General features: G+C 44.5%; 1 protein-coding gene across 1 annotated transcript; it reads right to left on the bottom strand.

The window, feature by feature from the left end:
• Nucleotides 1-2,192: 2,192 nt before the first annotated feature.
• Nucleotides 2,193-4,546, bottom strand: CKS2 (CDC28 protein kinase regulatory subunit 2). The gene is made up of 3 exons (XM_081880638.1): nt 4,369-4,546; nt 2,833-2,960; nt 2,193-2,617 (listed from the first exon to the last, which is right to left on the bottom strand). Exons 1-3 carry the CDS (start codon nt 4,425-4,427, stop codon nt 2,565-2,567), a joined length of 240 nt encoding a protein of 79 aa, XP_081736764.1. The 5' UTR covers nt 4,428-4,546; the 3' UTR covers nt 2,193-2,564.
• Between the last annotated feature and the right edge of the window lie 10,433 nt (nt 4,547-14,979).

The raw sequence follows: 14,979 nt of genomic DNA, 5'->3' as shown, positions 1-14,979 counted from the left end.
CTTTGCAGTGCAGCCTTTTATTGCTCTGGGCATTATTGATTTCCATTAGTGCCAGTATCTGGGGAAGTGAGCTCCCAGGCTCAATTCAAGGTGTTAATACTGGCATTTAAAACTCAAAAGGGCTTTGGACTTCCTAACTACAGAGCACCTACCCCAATGTCAACCACCTTGGACCCTACATTCAGTACATGAGTTTGGTGGTGCCACCACTAGGGGCTGGAATTGACCCAACTGCCTTTTCAGTAACAGCTTCTCATCTGTGGCAAGGCATGCTCACCTCAGTATTTGGCTTTCAGTAGGAATTTAAAAACATTCCGTTTACCCAGGCATTTGATGGCTGTTCCTGGCACCCCTGAAATCACTGGTTGGATGTCTATTTTTACAACGCTTTTTTAAAAAATTGATTTGTTCACTGCCCTGGACTCATTTGGAAGGGTGCAATATAAATAAGTAACAGTAAACTGTACAGCTGCCTGCTTTATTCCTGTCATGCCGCACCAGAGATGCCTAAGGCTGTAATACTAAACATACTTACCTAGGAGTAAGTCCCATTGAATTGAATAAGGCTTGCTTCTGAATAGACCTGGCTACAACTGTGGCCTAAATCAGCAGTTGAATTTGCACTGCATCTGTATGGGGCAGGGCGTGAAGGTGGCAACACCCGTGACATAGGCAACAATGAAGCTGGATTTTATAGAACTGCCATTTTGAAAATTACATTAGGAAAGGTACGTGATCTAGCATTTAATTGAAAATATATCCTTGTACAACTAAAAATAAAATTCAATTGTCTTCAGAATATCTTATTAATAGTATATTAATTTTGGTGATTACTGAATGCTTTGAGAAGCAATGTGGATGTGGTCATTCTGAGAGCAAGCAAGGTACCTTGCAGAGTGTGGCACTGGTACAGAATTAAGCTACCTAAGAATCTCTTGCTTTAATTTGTGGTAGCTCTTGTGGTTGAAGATATGCATTTGTGTCTGTGCAAAACACGCTCAACTCGTTGAAGTCAAAGTGATTCAACAAGATTTCCACCTTCCAATAACCAGCAAAACCAGAATTGCAAATCTGCTATATTGCCATAATTTATAGGGGGGGGGGAATGGAATCAGAATTTTCCATATACAGAATATATTGATCTACATTTTAAAATAAAATAAAATGTTGTACATGAGCAACAAGAAATCAAAGGGGAACATGCTCCAGGTAACTGCCATGTTTTAGCATCACATTAAATATTCCCTTTGCTGGGACCTATGAAAATAGACTCCAGGTTACAAGAGGCAATAAAACTCGGTCTATAAAGAGTTCTGGCTAATACTTAAAAAAAAAAAGAAATTTACTATTTCATGGAGACTGAAGAAACTTCATGGAGAGCTGATAATGCAAGTCAATACTGTCAAATTACAGTGGTGCCCCGCAAGACAAAAAACTCGCTAGACGAAAGAGTTTTCTGTTTTTGAGGTGCCTCGCAAGACTAAAACGTCTTGCGAGTTCTTTCCCTCCCCCCCTTTTTCTAAGCCGCTAATAGCACTAAGCCGCTAATGGCCGTGCTTCGCAAGACGAAAAAACCGCTAGACGAAGAGACTCGTGGAACGAATTATTTTCGTCTTGCGAGGCACCACTGTAAACCACATTTATCTTTACCTACCAACTGCGGCCATAATCAGGAGTGAATGACTTCTGACCACCCCAAGTAGGTAGCCACAATCTGTTTGCTGTGACCCTGCAGTAGGTAAACATGCTAGGCAAATGCCTTTAGACTAGTCAGCAACCATCCCCTAAACTTCAACCGCTGGGGCAGGAAACTGGGGATGTATTCTGGTATTCAGTGCAGTTTGACATGGGTAAAAGCATCTACCAAAGAATGAACTTGAACCTATTGCTATCACCCCTCCTTTACAATTGCTTCCTATTTCCTATTATCCCAACCTGGCTCTGAATAAAAAGACACACTAGTGGAGAGCAGCCAGGTGGGATGAGGGCAGTAGATCATTCTTATTCGTACTCACCTGAGTCATTAAGCCTGTTTTTTTCCTTCTCTTGTAAAACAAACTAGGTAAGTGATATAAATACTACAAACAAACCTCTATATTATTGTCATCAATTGTATTGCATTTTATACAGAGTACCAATAGATGGCTTTTATAATGTGGACAGTAGTAAACTAAAATCATGAAATGCATAGATTTAGCATTAAAAATATGTTTATTTCAGCAGCTGGAAAGCCACAGGATGAATTGCTTCAACAGTTGGAAGAAGCTTCATTACTAAGAATAAAAAGGCACAGATCTTTGAAGATTTTTATAATCAACACATTACATGAAAGTTGTGAACTTTATTGAACAAAACTGAAAAAATCAAATAGGCACTTGTTAACTTGTTCAGTGAGAATTCAAGACCATAGCAGCCTACTTTGCATTTTACTGAGCTCTGTTGCTGTGAATAATACAGCTCATGCACAGGTAATGACTTGTTTGTATATTTTTCTTAAGTATTCACTGAATACTACCAACATATATACATTTATACATAAAGTTCCAGAAGCTTAGAGAGGCTGTTCATTTCTGCTGGCCTTTTGGAAGTGGTCTTCTAAATAGAAGGATGTGTGGTTCTGTAAAGAGAAAAAATGGAAGTTTGTTTATAAGTCTGTGGCCAGACATTCCACTTAATGGCCGATAATATAGGGTTTTCAGTAAACATTTTCTGTCTAGCGCTGGCTACTTAATGTATGAAGTGACTTTGTCCCTCTCCCACGTCAAGACATCATAAAAGCTTTACAGAAAGTATTTCTGGAATAGCTTGTTAGGTAGAGATGTCCTTTTTTACCTGGTTCATGAATCATGTAGTGGACCCAGCCAAGGCTTTGCTGAACACCAAGTCTTCTCCATTCTTCTTCAGTCATTAGATGAGTTTTTGGTACTTGCTTTGACAGCTCTCTTGGCAACATCACATGCCTGCCAGGGACAGAAAACACACCAAGTCACATTTATACAGCCACAATTAGTTCTGTACAACTTGTAAAGAAGCTGTATGTCAGACTCCATAGCATTTGTGAACTGCTTTAACATTTAAGTTTCAGGCTAGACCTCTGCCTGTGATTTTTGATTATTTGTACAGAATAGCCTAAGCTGAAGGAATAGCACTGTAGGTGTGCTTTCATATCAACTTTAGATTTTTAACTCCTTTTAGAGAAACCCGGCAGCTTGCTATGCAACAAGAAAAATCAGGATCAGGCGGCTTGTAAACTTCCATTTGCTTCTTGCAAGCTGCATCCATGCAGGAAACCCGAAACAAAAGTCGGCTCTCCCACTACTGGGCAATAAATATCCTAACTGTGACTTTTATGGTGTTATCTGCAGACACTTCCAAGTGTCCTTATTTTCCAGGGACATTCCCAGATTTTCAGAAGCTGTCCCAGTTTCCGATTTGATCCCGGAATGCCCTGCTTTTCCTTAGAAGGTCCCTATTTTCATTGCAGAAATGTTGGCAGGTATGGAGTAAAGCCACCCCGGAGCCAAGGAGATAAGGAACTAGACAACCTTTAGAAAACATCAGAAGGCAGTCCTGTGTAGGTTAAGTTTTTTTAAAAAAATGTTTAATATTCTCTTTTGTTACATAGTCTGTTGAAAACCGCCCAGAGTGGCTGGGGCAACCGGGTCGGATGGGCAGAGTATAAATAACAAAATTATTATTATTATGGAATGGGACGTCCCTATTTTCGTCGGGGAAATGCTGGGGGGCTATGCCACTAGCAAGACTGCCCGTTAGCAAAAGGCAAAGTCAACGTTGTCAAGACCCCAAGTTAACAGGCTATTGAAACGGCCGTGGCGTTCGGCCCGAGAGACCCTGACCCCAAACCCCGTCACTAAGCTCATCGGCGGTGGATTTTGGCCCAGCAAGTTACCACGGGGCTAAAATGGAGCGGGGGGGGGGCGGGCGGCGGGATAGGGAGCTGGGTTCGAAACACGCGCACAACGCCGCCGCCGCCGCGGAGCAACAGGCGCTTCCCTCCGCGGCGCCAGCCCTTCCCCAAAGGGCCTGTGAACGGAGCGGGCACGCGCAACGGCCTCCTCCGGCCTCGCCCCGCGCCGTCCTTTGTCCCGAGGCCGTTTCCACACACACACACACACACCCCCCCGCGGGAAGGGAGGAGGGAGGCAAACAGGCCCGCCGTTTTCTGTTTCCTCTCCCCCTCTCCTGAGGTACTGGGAAGGGAGTCTGGGCGGGAAGAAGGGAGCGGAAGCGTATGGCGGCGAGGGACGCCAGGCAAGGGCGGCGGGCCCAGCGGGAGCCTCGTCAGGCGAAGGGGCGGGAAGAGGCCTACCGACCCCGGGAATTCCTCCCCCCGCCGGCCTCCCTCACCGGTACTCGTAGTTCTCGTCGAAGTACTTGTCCGAGTAGTAGATCTGCTTGTGGGCCATGACGAAGGCGACGATGATGGCGGCGACCACGGGCGCCTCACGGAAACCGCCCCCTTCTCCTCCTTCTCCCACCTCAAGCAGCGACGGCGGCTGCAGCGCTAAACTAACTCGCCCCTTAAAGCCAGCCCACCCCACCCGCCCGCCCGGACTCGATTTGAATCCCTCAGCTCGACGCTGATTGGGCGGCGGAGGGCCAATCCGCGGCGCGCGCTGCCCGCGCGACTGTCGCGGGCCTGTTCCACGCCCCGCCCCGCCCCCCTCTCTCTCTCTCTCTCTCTGTCTCCTCCCCGGAAGGCCGCCGCGAACTGCGCGTGCGCGCCCCACACTCTCCTCGTCTGGGCGAGTTTCGTGTTTAACTTGGGTGGGAGTTTGAGTTTCTTCCCCTCGCGCCCTCCCCCCCCCCCCGTTGCGCGCCGCCGCGGGAGCGCGCTTGGGTTGTTTCCGCTGTCTGTCCCACGCCTGGAAGGGGTTGTATTCCTGGCTACCTCCTTGCAGAGCGATCGAGGTGCTGCTGGAAGGATTTTATTTTATATTTAATTTAATTTAATTTAATTTAATTTAATTTAATTTAATTTAATTTAATTATTTTATTTTATTTTATTTTATTTTATTTTATTTTATTTTATTTTATTTTATTTTATTTAATTTAATTTGTTTCGACTAGGGCAGACCAGCACGGCTACCTACCTATACATTAATGCGTTCATGATATTTGGGTGGCTTTTTCGGCATCCTTTTCGGTTAGGAATTGCAAACAACGCAGAGCTCTCTGCTTACTCTGGAGTAAGCCCGCTTTGAATTCACGGAAGCAAACTCCCCCCGGGTATTATGGCAACCTATATGGCTCCTGGCCGTGTGCAAAGTTTGCTAAACCAATGCTTTAATCTGTGCAGTTTTGCATATATGGTCTCTCCCCACCCCAAACTCTTTCTAGACTGGAGGCAGCGGCTCTTGCACAACTAGGAGGGAAGTCATTTGCATTTGGTGTGTCATGGATTTAAAGCATTCCCTCCGCTCCGCCCCGCTTTGCTGTAAACATTCCCATATAAAGACAGTACCTCCTTGCTTGGTATGCAATCTGAAATATATGGCACAAAGGGGAAAGGGGGGGAGAAAGGGGAAACTTGTCCCTTGCTGAGGATGTTTGCCTTGAGGAGACAAGGAGAGCACACAGCAATTGCACACAAATCGCTGGGAGTTGCTTTATGTATAGACTGAAGTTTGTTCCCAAATCCCACTTTATTTGCAGTTTCTAGTTCTCAGTAAAAAAAATTTTTAAAAAATTCTTCCAGGCCTTTGAATTTCTGAGCTTCAATGTATTGTTATTTTTTCCACATTCTGGATCTTCTGCTTGTTTTGTTTTATAAAGGGTGCTTGATTGATCTTGAATTTACAAGCCCCAGTGTGTTCACGACTGGTCCACGGGCCCCATTTGTCTGTGACATGACCTCAAGCAAAGTGCCTCCTTCACTCACACTGGAAACAATAGAAACAGGGCTTTAAATTGTCCATAAAAGCCTTTGAAGCATCCTAAATACTGTACACTATCTACCAGACCACCTGATAGTCGCTTATGGATGCTGATGTCTCATTCAAAAGTTCACCTGTGTGCAGAAATGCATTCACCTCATTATACACACTGGAGAAACAAATACAAAGAAACAAGGTCAGTTAGACATATTCCAAGCTAAGGGAGCAGCAAGAAAAAGTGTAAAGTAAGCCCCTCCCCGCACAATGTTGGGAAATAACTGGAGAATACCAGTTAATCCTGAAGTACCACATGTGTGTGGAAAGTGCAAAAGAAGAACTGTTGACTGCCTGAATTCAAAAAGTATGCTGGGCTTGACTCACTCTCTAGCCAAAAAAGAAATAGGCACAATGTTTGCAAAGTGTGGCAAATATAGGCTGTTAGACTAGGCAGAGGGCCTTCTTGGTAGTGGCACCCTCCCTGTGGAACACCCTCCCACCAGATGTCAAAGAGAATAACAACTACCAGACTTTTAAAAGACATCTGAAGGCAGTCCTGTTTAGGAAACTTTTAATGTTCAATAGATTAGATAGATAGTTTATTACAGCCATAGGCCCATATTCAATAGATCATACAGCAAAACAGGTATAACAAAGTAAAATTAATAAGTTAAAATATGTTTAAATCAAGTACATCTCAAACCGTAAATTTCTAAATTCCATTAAAATAAGAATAACATAGCGCTTAAAATAACAAATTATCAATATAAATCAATATTATTTAGGCAGAATCAATAATCATAGAGTAATCCATTTTTCCTCTTATAAGCTAATACTGTTATCAGAAATCTGGCAACATAAAGAGACCTACTCGGATCAGAATCTTGTAGTAAATGTATTAGCTGTGTTTTTTAATAGATTATTGTATTTTAATATTCTGTTGGAAGCCACCCAGAGTGGCTGGGGAAACCCAGCCAGATGGGCGGGGTATAAATAAATAAATAAATAAATAAATAAATAAATAAATAAATAAATAAAATAATTACTATCTCAGTAATAAGTGCTGTCAATGTGGTCCCCTTGCATCTAAGCAATGCACTACAATGTCAAGTGTGTTTAAAAGCTTTACTTACAGTAATCAGAGGTCTCATTTGCGCATTGTTCAATACCACATCAGAAACAACACAGCTTAGGTATTCCTGGTTACAAAATACAGAAATTGGAATCAAAGACATGATCTAAGTCTGGAGCCCCAGCCTCAGCTTCAGTTACATGGTTCAACAGACAGCGGGATGGGCAAGGAGGGACAGGAAGCAAAACTTACTTCCTCTCTCCTTGGAGAAGAGGGGATGTGACATCACAGAGTCTACTCTAGAAATTTAGAACTCTGTGGTCCTTAACCTCTTCACATACTAACTAGCACTAAACAAAACAAATTCCTTCCAGTAGCACCTTAAAGACCAACTAAGTCAGTTCTTGGTATGAGCTTTCGTGTGCATGCACACTTCTTCAGATACAGTGTATTCTTCAGATACAGTGTATTCTTCAGTGTATCTGAAGAAGTGTGCATGCACACGAAAGCTCATACCAAGAACTGACTTAGTTGGTCTTTAAGGTGCTACTGGAAGGAATTTGTTTTGTTTTGACTATGGCAGACCAACACGGCTACCTATCTGTAACTGTAACTAGCACTGTTTGACTGCAAATCCTACCCCCCCACAATCTCCTATAACGTCTTAAATGTGCCTCTGCCTGGATTTTTGTATTTTGCCTCTCCCCTCTCAGTCCATGCACCTAGGCCATTTTATTCTGGAGGGTCTTTTGATCTGAAGGATATATTTTTAGGAGGGGGAGCTGCCAGGGGTTAGAGGGATCAGAAATGTAACCTTACACCAGGGGTTGGGGAACCTCAGGCCCAGGGGCCGGATGCAGCCCTCAGACTTCTTTCATTGGCTCTTGGGACTCTTCCTACACCCCACAATCTCTCCCTAGCCCACACCCTATGGGCGTTTTTGCTTAGCTGGAGTGTGCCCTGGAACTCTGAACATGCCTATTGCTCGGCACGATGTAGGATAGAAAGGGATGTGCAAGTCTGTGTAGCCTGCTGTGAAAAGGTAAAATCTTGCATTCATGGCTCTGCACACTTTTACTTCTGATCCTGCTCTCCGCTGGCATGTGGCCCTCAGAAGCCAATGTAGAAGACAATGTGGCCCTTGGGCTAAAAATGGTTCCCCGCCTGTGCCTTACATTCATGCCCTTTGAGCAGCACTTCTCTAGGTTTAAGCCTGTGTAGGGAAGTCCCTCGTTCAAACCTGTCACAAACTCACCAGGACGTCATGCCAGAGGGAGGAAAGTGTTCCCGACAGAACATCTAGGCAAAGCAGTCCAGAAGAGCTCTCTCTAGCATCACAAACAATGAACTTCCAGAGAGTACAATAAATATGTTTATTAGTCTTTGAGGTGGCAAAAGGCCCTTTAGCCAATGGGTTGGAATCTGCTTTCTCGACTACTAGGCCCTTCTCAAAATGAGACACGGTGTGCTTATCTATTTGTCAGGGTGTTGTATTTCCAACGGTCTCCTTATCTTGTCTGAGCATTGTTTGCATCTGATTGGTGTTGTGTTTACAGTGCTTCCAATGCCTTAGTGTCACTGACCTGATAATAAATGTAAAGTGTCAATTTCCAGGACATTAGCCATGTCAGTCTTCTGCAAAGCAAAACAACAAAGAGTGTTGCTGCACCTTGAAGATTAATTTATTCTGACATAATGGCTTTCATGATCTATCACTCGTGGATTGAAACATATATACGTATTTAGCACGTTATATGTGTTAATTGGCTTAAAAATGCCAGAATATCTGTGCTGAATTGAATGTCTGTGCTGAATTCAACTGAATTGAATGCATATCCCTGCACCTGTGCTCATCTAACCTGCCCTTGATCTTCCTTTCAGAAATTGGTTCCTGGACCAATATGCATCGCCTGGGAGTCTTCAGATAAAGCAAGGCCCAGAAATATTTGGAAAGCTGTCACTGTTGACCTGTTCTGTACTGGAGCTGGTAATTTAGAATTTAGAATATTTCCCCCTTAGTAACTAGGTAAAGGTAAAGGGACCCCTGAGCATTAGGTCTAGGTAAAGGTAAAGGGACCCCTGAGCATTAGGTCTGGGGTTGTGGTGCTCATCTCGCTTTATTGGCCGAGGGAGCCGGCGTACAGCTTCCGGGTCATGTGGCCAGCATGACTAAGCCGCTTCTGGTGAACCAGAGTAGTGCACGGAAATGCCGTTTACCTTCCTGCCGGAGCGGTACCTATTTATCCACTTGCACTTTGACGTGCTTTCGAACTGCTAGGTTGGCAGGAGCAGGGACCAAGCAACAGGAACTCACCCCATCGCGGGGATTCGAACCGCCAACCTTCTGATCGGCAAGTCCTAGGCTCTGTGGTTTAACCCACAGTGCCACCTGCGTCCCCCCTTAGTAACTACTTTCCTTTTATTAATGCAGAATTCGGTGGCAGAATAGTGTGGTACTCAATTTTTCCTAAATCTGTTTGGTTTTTTTAGATTACCTATTGCAGTTCCAGACTCTGGCTGTGTACACACCGTGCATTTAAAGCGCATGAGGTCCCCTAAAGCAGGCTTCCTCAACCTCGGCCCTCCAGATGTTTTTGGCCTACAACTCCCATGATCCCTAGCTAGCGGGACCAGTGGCCAGGAATGATGGGAACTGTAGCCTCAAAAACATCTGGAAGACCAAGGTTGAGGAAGCCTGCCCTAAAGAATGCTGGAAACAGTAATTCACCCCAGCACTCTTAACAAACTACAATTCCCAGGATTCTTTGGGGGAAGTCATGTACTTTAAATGTATAGTGTGCATGTAGTCACAGTTAAGTAATGCAATGACACCTTCCTATGAATCTTGAAATGTTATATCCCCAGGATTAACATCAAGGGCCCAATAAGCGTTGTGTATTCATCTGAACCAGTCATTTGTATGTAATAGATTATATTCATAATTTTTTAGTTACAGTGGTGTAAGTCTTCCCATAATTGTTAAATGTAGAGCATGATGGCCGTGCAGAAGTTCATCTAAACAGAAAGAGGAAAACAAAACAAAGGTCCTAACTCAGAAGAAAAGTTCAGCACTCACCTTTGAAAGCATTATTTACTGTGCTAAAAACAAACAAACTCAAAACCAACCAAAATTTTTTTGGTCTATGAATGGTTTGGGTTCAACGTCTTACATTCGGTTTAGATTTCGTAATTTATATATTTTTCAAATGAGGAGGCAGATGAAAGGGAACAGATGGTACCAAGGATGGCGATTATTCCAACAGCTTCAAACTGGCTTTCTGTAATGATGCTGTGTGAAACTTCCAAAAGATTGAATTTGTGTAAAACTAAGCAAATACTACATAAATAGACCACCATACTTATGTGCAGTATACGCACTCTCTTTGCTATTACTTTCTCATCATGTAACATTGACAAATACCACTGGAGGGCTCACTGATCCCATTTTACAATGCCTGGTTGTAGGGCAATATAGCTAACAATCTGCCTGTGTGCAGCTCAGTCCAGTACATGTTTACTTAGGCTGCACTTTTATGCACACTTGTATGGAAGTAAGTCCCATTGAATTCACTGGGACTTAACTTCTGCATAGACATATATATAGGACTGTACTGTTAGAAGTACTGCTAGGTTCATAGGATTCCAGAGAACTGTAGCCTTAGGAAATAATTACTGCATTTACTTGAATGTTTCTTCCCCTGCATACAGACATGCTCCGGACGAGACTGATAGCGGGTCCAATGGTCAAAAACGAGTTATTCCCTGAAGGAGAACTACTTGAAAATGATTTACAGATGGTATTTAACTCCGAGTAGACTAGCTAAGGGACGCGGGTAGCGCTGTGGGTTAAACCACAGAGCCTAGGACTTGCTGATCAGAAGGTCAGCGGTTTGAATCCCCGCGATGGGGTGAGCTCCTGTTGCTCGGTCCCTGCTCCTGCCAACCTAGCAGTTCGAAAGCACATCAAAGTGCAAGTAGATAAATAGGTACCGTTCTGGCGGGAAGGTAAACGGCATTTCCGTGCACTGCTCTGGTTCGCTAGAAGCGGCTTAGTCATGCTGGCCACATGACCCGGAAGCTGTACGCCAGCTCCCTCGGCCAATAAAGCGAGATGAGCGCCGCAACCCCAGAGTTGGCCACGACTGGACCTAATGGTCAGGTGTCCCTTTACCTTTTAGACTTGCTAAGATGTATAAGACTGAATCAGATAAGTGCTGTAGATGCAATGAAGTTGAGGGTACATTCTTTCGTATGTGGTGGACCTGTAAAAGGATAACAGAGTATTGGGAAATAATTTATAATGAATTGGGGGGGGGGGTTAAAAGCCCCTTTCCAAAAAGACCAGAGTCCATTTTGTTGGGGATAATTCAGATGGAAATTCCCAGGTGTCACAAAAAGGTTATTTATGTATGCCACCACGGCGGCCCGTGTTTTGTTAGCCCCCAAATGGAAAACGAGCAAGGTCCCAATTAAAGAAGAATGGCAACTTAAACTGATGGAATATGCGCAGCTTGCGGATCTAACATATAGAATATGAGAACAAGAAGAACATTCGTTTAAAGAATATTGGAAAATGTTTATTGAATATATGGGGGGGAATTGTGTGCACTTGAAAACGTGGGCAGCATTAAGATAAATTTAGCAGTGTAAATAAGTTTTGATGGAAGGAAATAATGGAATGCTGAATGGTTTAGTTTATATAACATATGCAGGGATTTATGCTATGCAAAATGAACCCTGGAAAGAGAAGAAGGGAAGTCATTGATATTTTAAGGTTGTTGAAATGAATACTCTAAATTGTAAAACAAAAAAAAATAATAAAAATGAGAGGGAGAGGTTTCTGCACATGCTGTAGAGGGAAGTGAGGGGCAAATGGGGCTCATCAACCTAGGAAGGTAGCCCATATAAGAGAAGGAAAACTGATCCTAAACATCCATTGCTTTGTGAGATATCTTCAGGAGAAGAAAAGGCTAAGAAGTAAAGCCTACATATATCCAAAGTGGAGTCCCTAAGGTGCTTGGATAGCGCCTCCTTCCAGCAGTTCCTGCAGCTAAGCTGATGCCAACCATATCGCTCTGTTTTCCTTTGGAGTATATCAGCGAGGCTGAGGGAGCAGCCCTGGACCACCATACACACTGCCAAGGCTTGGGCCCCGGGGAGGTAACTTTAGTGCTGCTAACACAGCAGCTTGACTTCGCCCATTGTCACTGCATTGTCTCGTGAAGCAGACAAATACCAACAGTACGGTACTTGAAAGCTTGTTTATTGAACACTTCTGATTTGTTTGTGTTAAGTTGTGGGTGAACATATCAGACGACACAGCAATTCTTCTAACAGCTCTTGTTTATTCAGAGGCCAGAACAGAACGGAACTGAAGAGCTCAGTCAGCCTGCTTATATAGAACTCCAGAACAACGTAACTGTAGCAACTTTCTAAAACTATCCAATCACCGAACGTCACTTTCAATCCCTTATTTGCATAACTATCTACAGTATCCCCCTGATGGCCCAGGGTGAGAACTTCAGTACATAACACCTTGTGAAGAGGTTATGCAATATCGTGTCAAGTAGTCTGTGCTGTTTTTCTAGAAAAAGAGGTGCCAGAACTCACCATGAACACCTCCCTTGTGCTCTTATAATGGCAGTGGTACCCACCTGAGAGTTCCAATGAGTTCCGGCTGAAAAAAAAGCCCTGCAAGTAGTTGTTATTCCACACTTCCCAGTGTGTTCCCCATCACTTTCATTACCATAAAAAGTTTGATCTAATGTGTTTTTTTGGAAGTATGTTTGTTGTGAGCAGGGCCAGATTTAGTTTTGACGAGGCCCTAAGCTACTGAAGGTAATGGGGCCCTTTATATGTCCAGCAGTCCTTTGTCAACAACAAATTGTCGCTGTTATTTGTGTTGAATATATGCTATATGGTAATGTATGGACATAATAGGTATCTAAATCCATTTGCACATGTTGCCATGCAGCCAGTCCATGCAGAATATAGGCACCCTATAACTAGAAATGAGCAAACCAGTGATATTGGTAGCAGGCTAGCAGGCGGGGCCCATTACTTACATCATAGGAGCCTACACAACACAAAACACTGTCGCTGTATATAGGTTTGATTTTATTTGTTTTTTATCTTATATTTTGGAAATGTACATTCAGTTTTTTTCCCCTTTAAATTTTTTTGGGGCCCCCAAGAGAGTGGGACCCTAAGCTATAGTTTGTTTAGCTTATATGTAAATCAGGCACTAGATGAGAGTAGCAAGTCCACGTCAACTGTGCAACCTAAATCTGCTGGCATAAGGTTGAATTGGAGGCTACTGGAAGCCTAGATGTGTCCATCGCTGGCCCATCCATGAGGCAGACTGAGACAGTCACCTCAGGCAGCGAAACCCGTGGAGAAGCAGTGATGGTGGATTCCAGGTTCTGGTGAGAGCTCATGAGAGCTTGGAGGGCTCTCTGATATCTTACCACTGCTTCTCCTGGCTTCTCTGGTGCCACCACCCCCGCTGCCAGAGAAGCGAGGACGTAGAAGTGTCTCCCAGGATCTGGCAAGATATTGCAGGGCTCTTGTGAGAACTCACCAGAAGCTGCTGTTGCTTATCCTCACTTTTCTGGTGGCACCATGGATGCCCTGTCCACCCATTGGGTGGACCCTTGAGCACAATTCAAAGTGTTGGTGCCGACCTTTAAAGCCCTAAACAGCCTCAGCCCAGTATACCTGAAGGAGCGTCTCCACCCCCATCGTTCTGCCCGGACGCTGAGGTCCAGCGCTGAGGGCCTTCTGGCAGTTCCCTCACTGCGAAAAGCAAAGCTACAGCAAACCAGGCAGAGGGCCTTCTTGGTAGTGGCGCCCTCCCTCTGGAACGCCCTCCCATCAGTTGTCAAAGAGATAAACTACCTGACATTTAGAAGACATCTGAAGGCAGCCCTGTTCAGGGAAGGTTTTAATGTGTGACATTTTAATGTATTTTTAATCTTTGTTGGAAGCCGCCCAGAGGGGCTGGGGAAACCCAGCCAAATGGGCGGGGTACAAATTTTATTATTATTATTATTATTATTATTATTATTATTATTATTATTATTACCACCAGCTAAGCAACGAGAAGTAAGCTGTCTTTCAGCCCCCGGCTGAGTTAGGCAGTTTACACACCATACATTTACTTCCCTTACGGAATACTTGGAGCTGTATTTGGTTAAGGGTGCTTGGAGTTGTAGCTGTGACGGTTAAACTACCGTAAATTTCGCTCCATAACACGCAGATTTTTCCTCCTAGAAAGTAAGGGGAAATGTCTGTGCGTGTTATGGAGCGAATGCCTACAGATGGCGGGGGAATCTGCTGCAGTTGTGAGCAGTCCGTGGCTTGCTTTGAAGCAGCAAAGCAGGTGTAAGCGGCTCCTGTCAGCGAGCCGAGCCGGGAGGAGGGAGAGAAGCAGAGCGGGCTTGGCTGCTTTAAAAAAACCCGTCCTCTATGTTCCTCTCTCCTCCCCACAGAGCTGCTAAGTAGCAGCGAAGCTTTTCAGCCAGCCTAGCCGGGAGGAGGGAGAGAAGCAGAGCGGGGTTGGCTGCTTTTAAAAAAAACCGTACTCTCTGTCCCTGCCTGCAGTTTTTTGCTGTCCGATTTTGGATTAGCCACTGTAGGGGCTGTGTGTGTGTGTGCTTGAGCTATAGTTCTCCTCCTCCTGCTTCCCCTTCGCTCTCCCTGCGCCCCTGCACTCTCCCTCCGACTTTAGAATTGACACTCTGTGTCTGTGTGTGTGAGAGAGAGGGCTCCTTCTCCTCCTCCTGCTTCCCTTCACTCTCCCTGCGCTGTCCCTCCGACTTTAGAATTGACACTCTGTGTCTGTGTGTGTGAGAGAGAGGGCTCCTTCTCCTCCTCCTGCTTCCCGTCACTCTCCCTGCGCTGTCCCTCCGACTTTAGAATTGACACTCTGTGTGTCTCTGTGTGTGTGAGGGCTCCTTCTCCTTCTCTTGCTTCCCGTTCACTCCCCCAGCGCCCTGCGACTTTAGGGCCAGT

Source organism: Podarcis erhardii (genome assembly GCF_964252035.2).
Source record: "Podarcis erhardii genome assembly, chromosome: 11".
Classification (NCBI taxonomy): domain Eukaryota; kingdom Metazoa; phylum Chordata; class Lepidosauria; order Squamata; family Lacertidae; genus Podarcis; species Podarcis erhardii.
The sequence above is the reverse complement of the archived record's forward strand: the minus strand, read 5'-3'. Positions and strand labels throughout refer to the sequence as shown.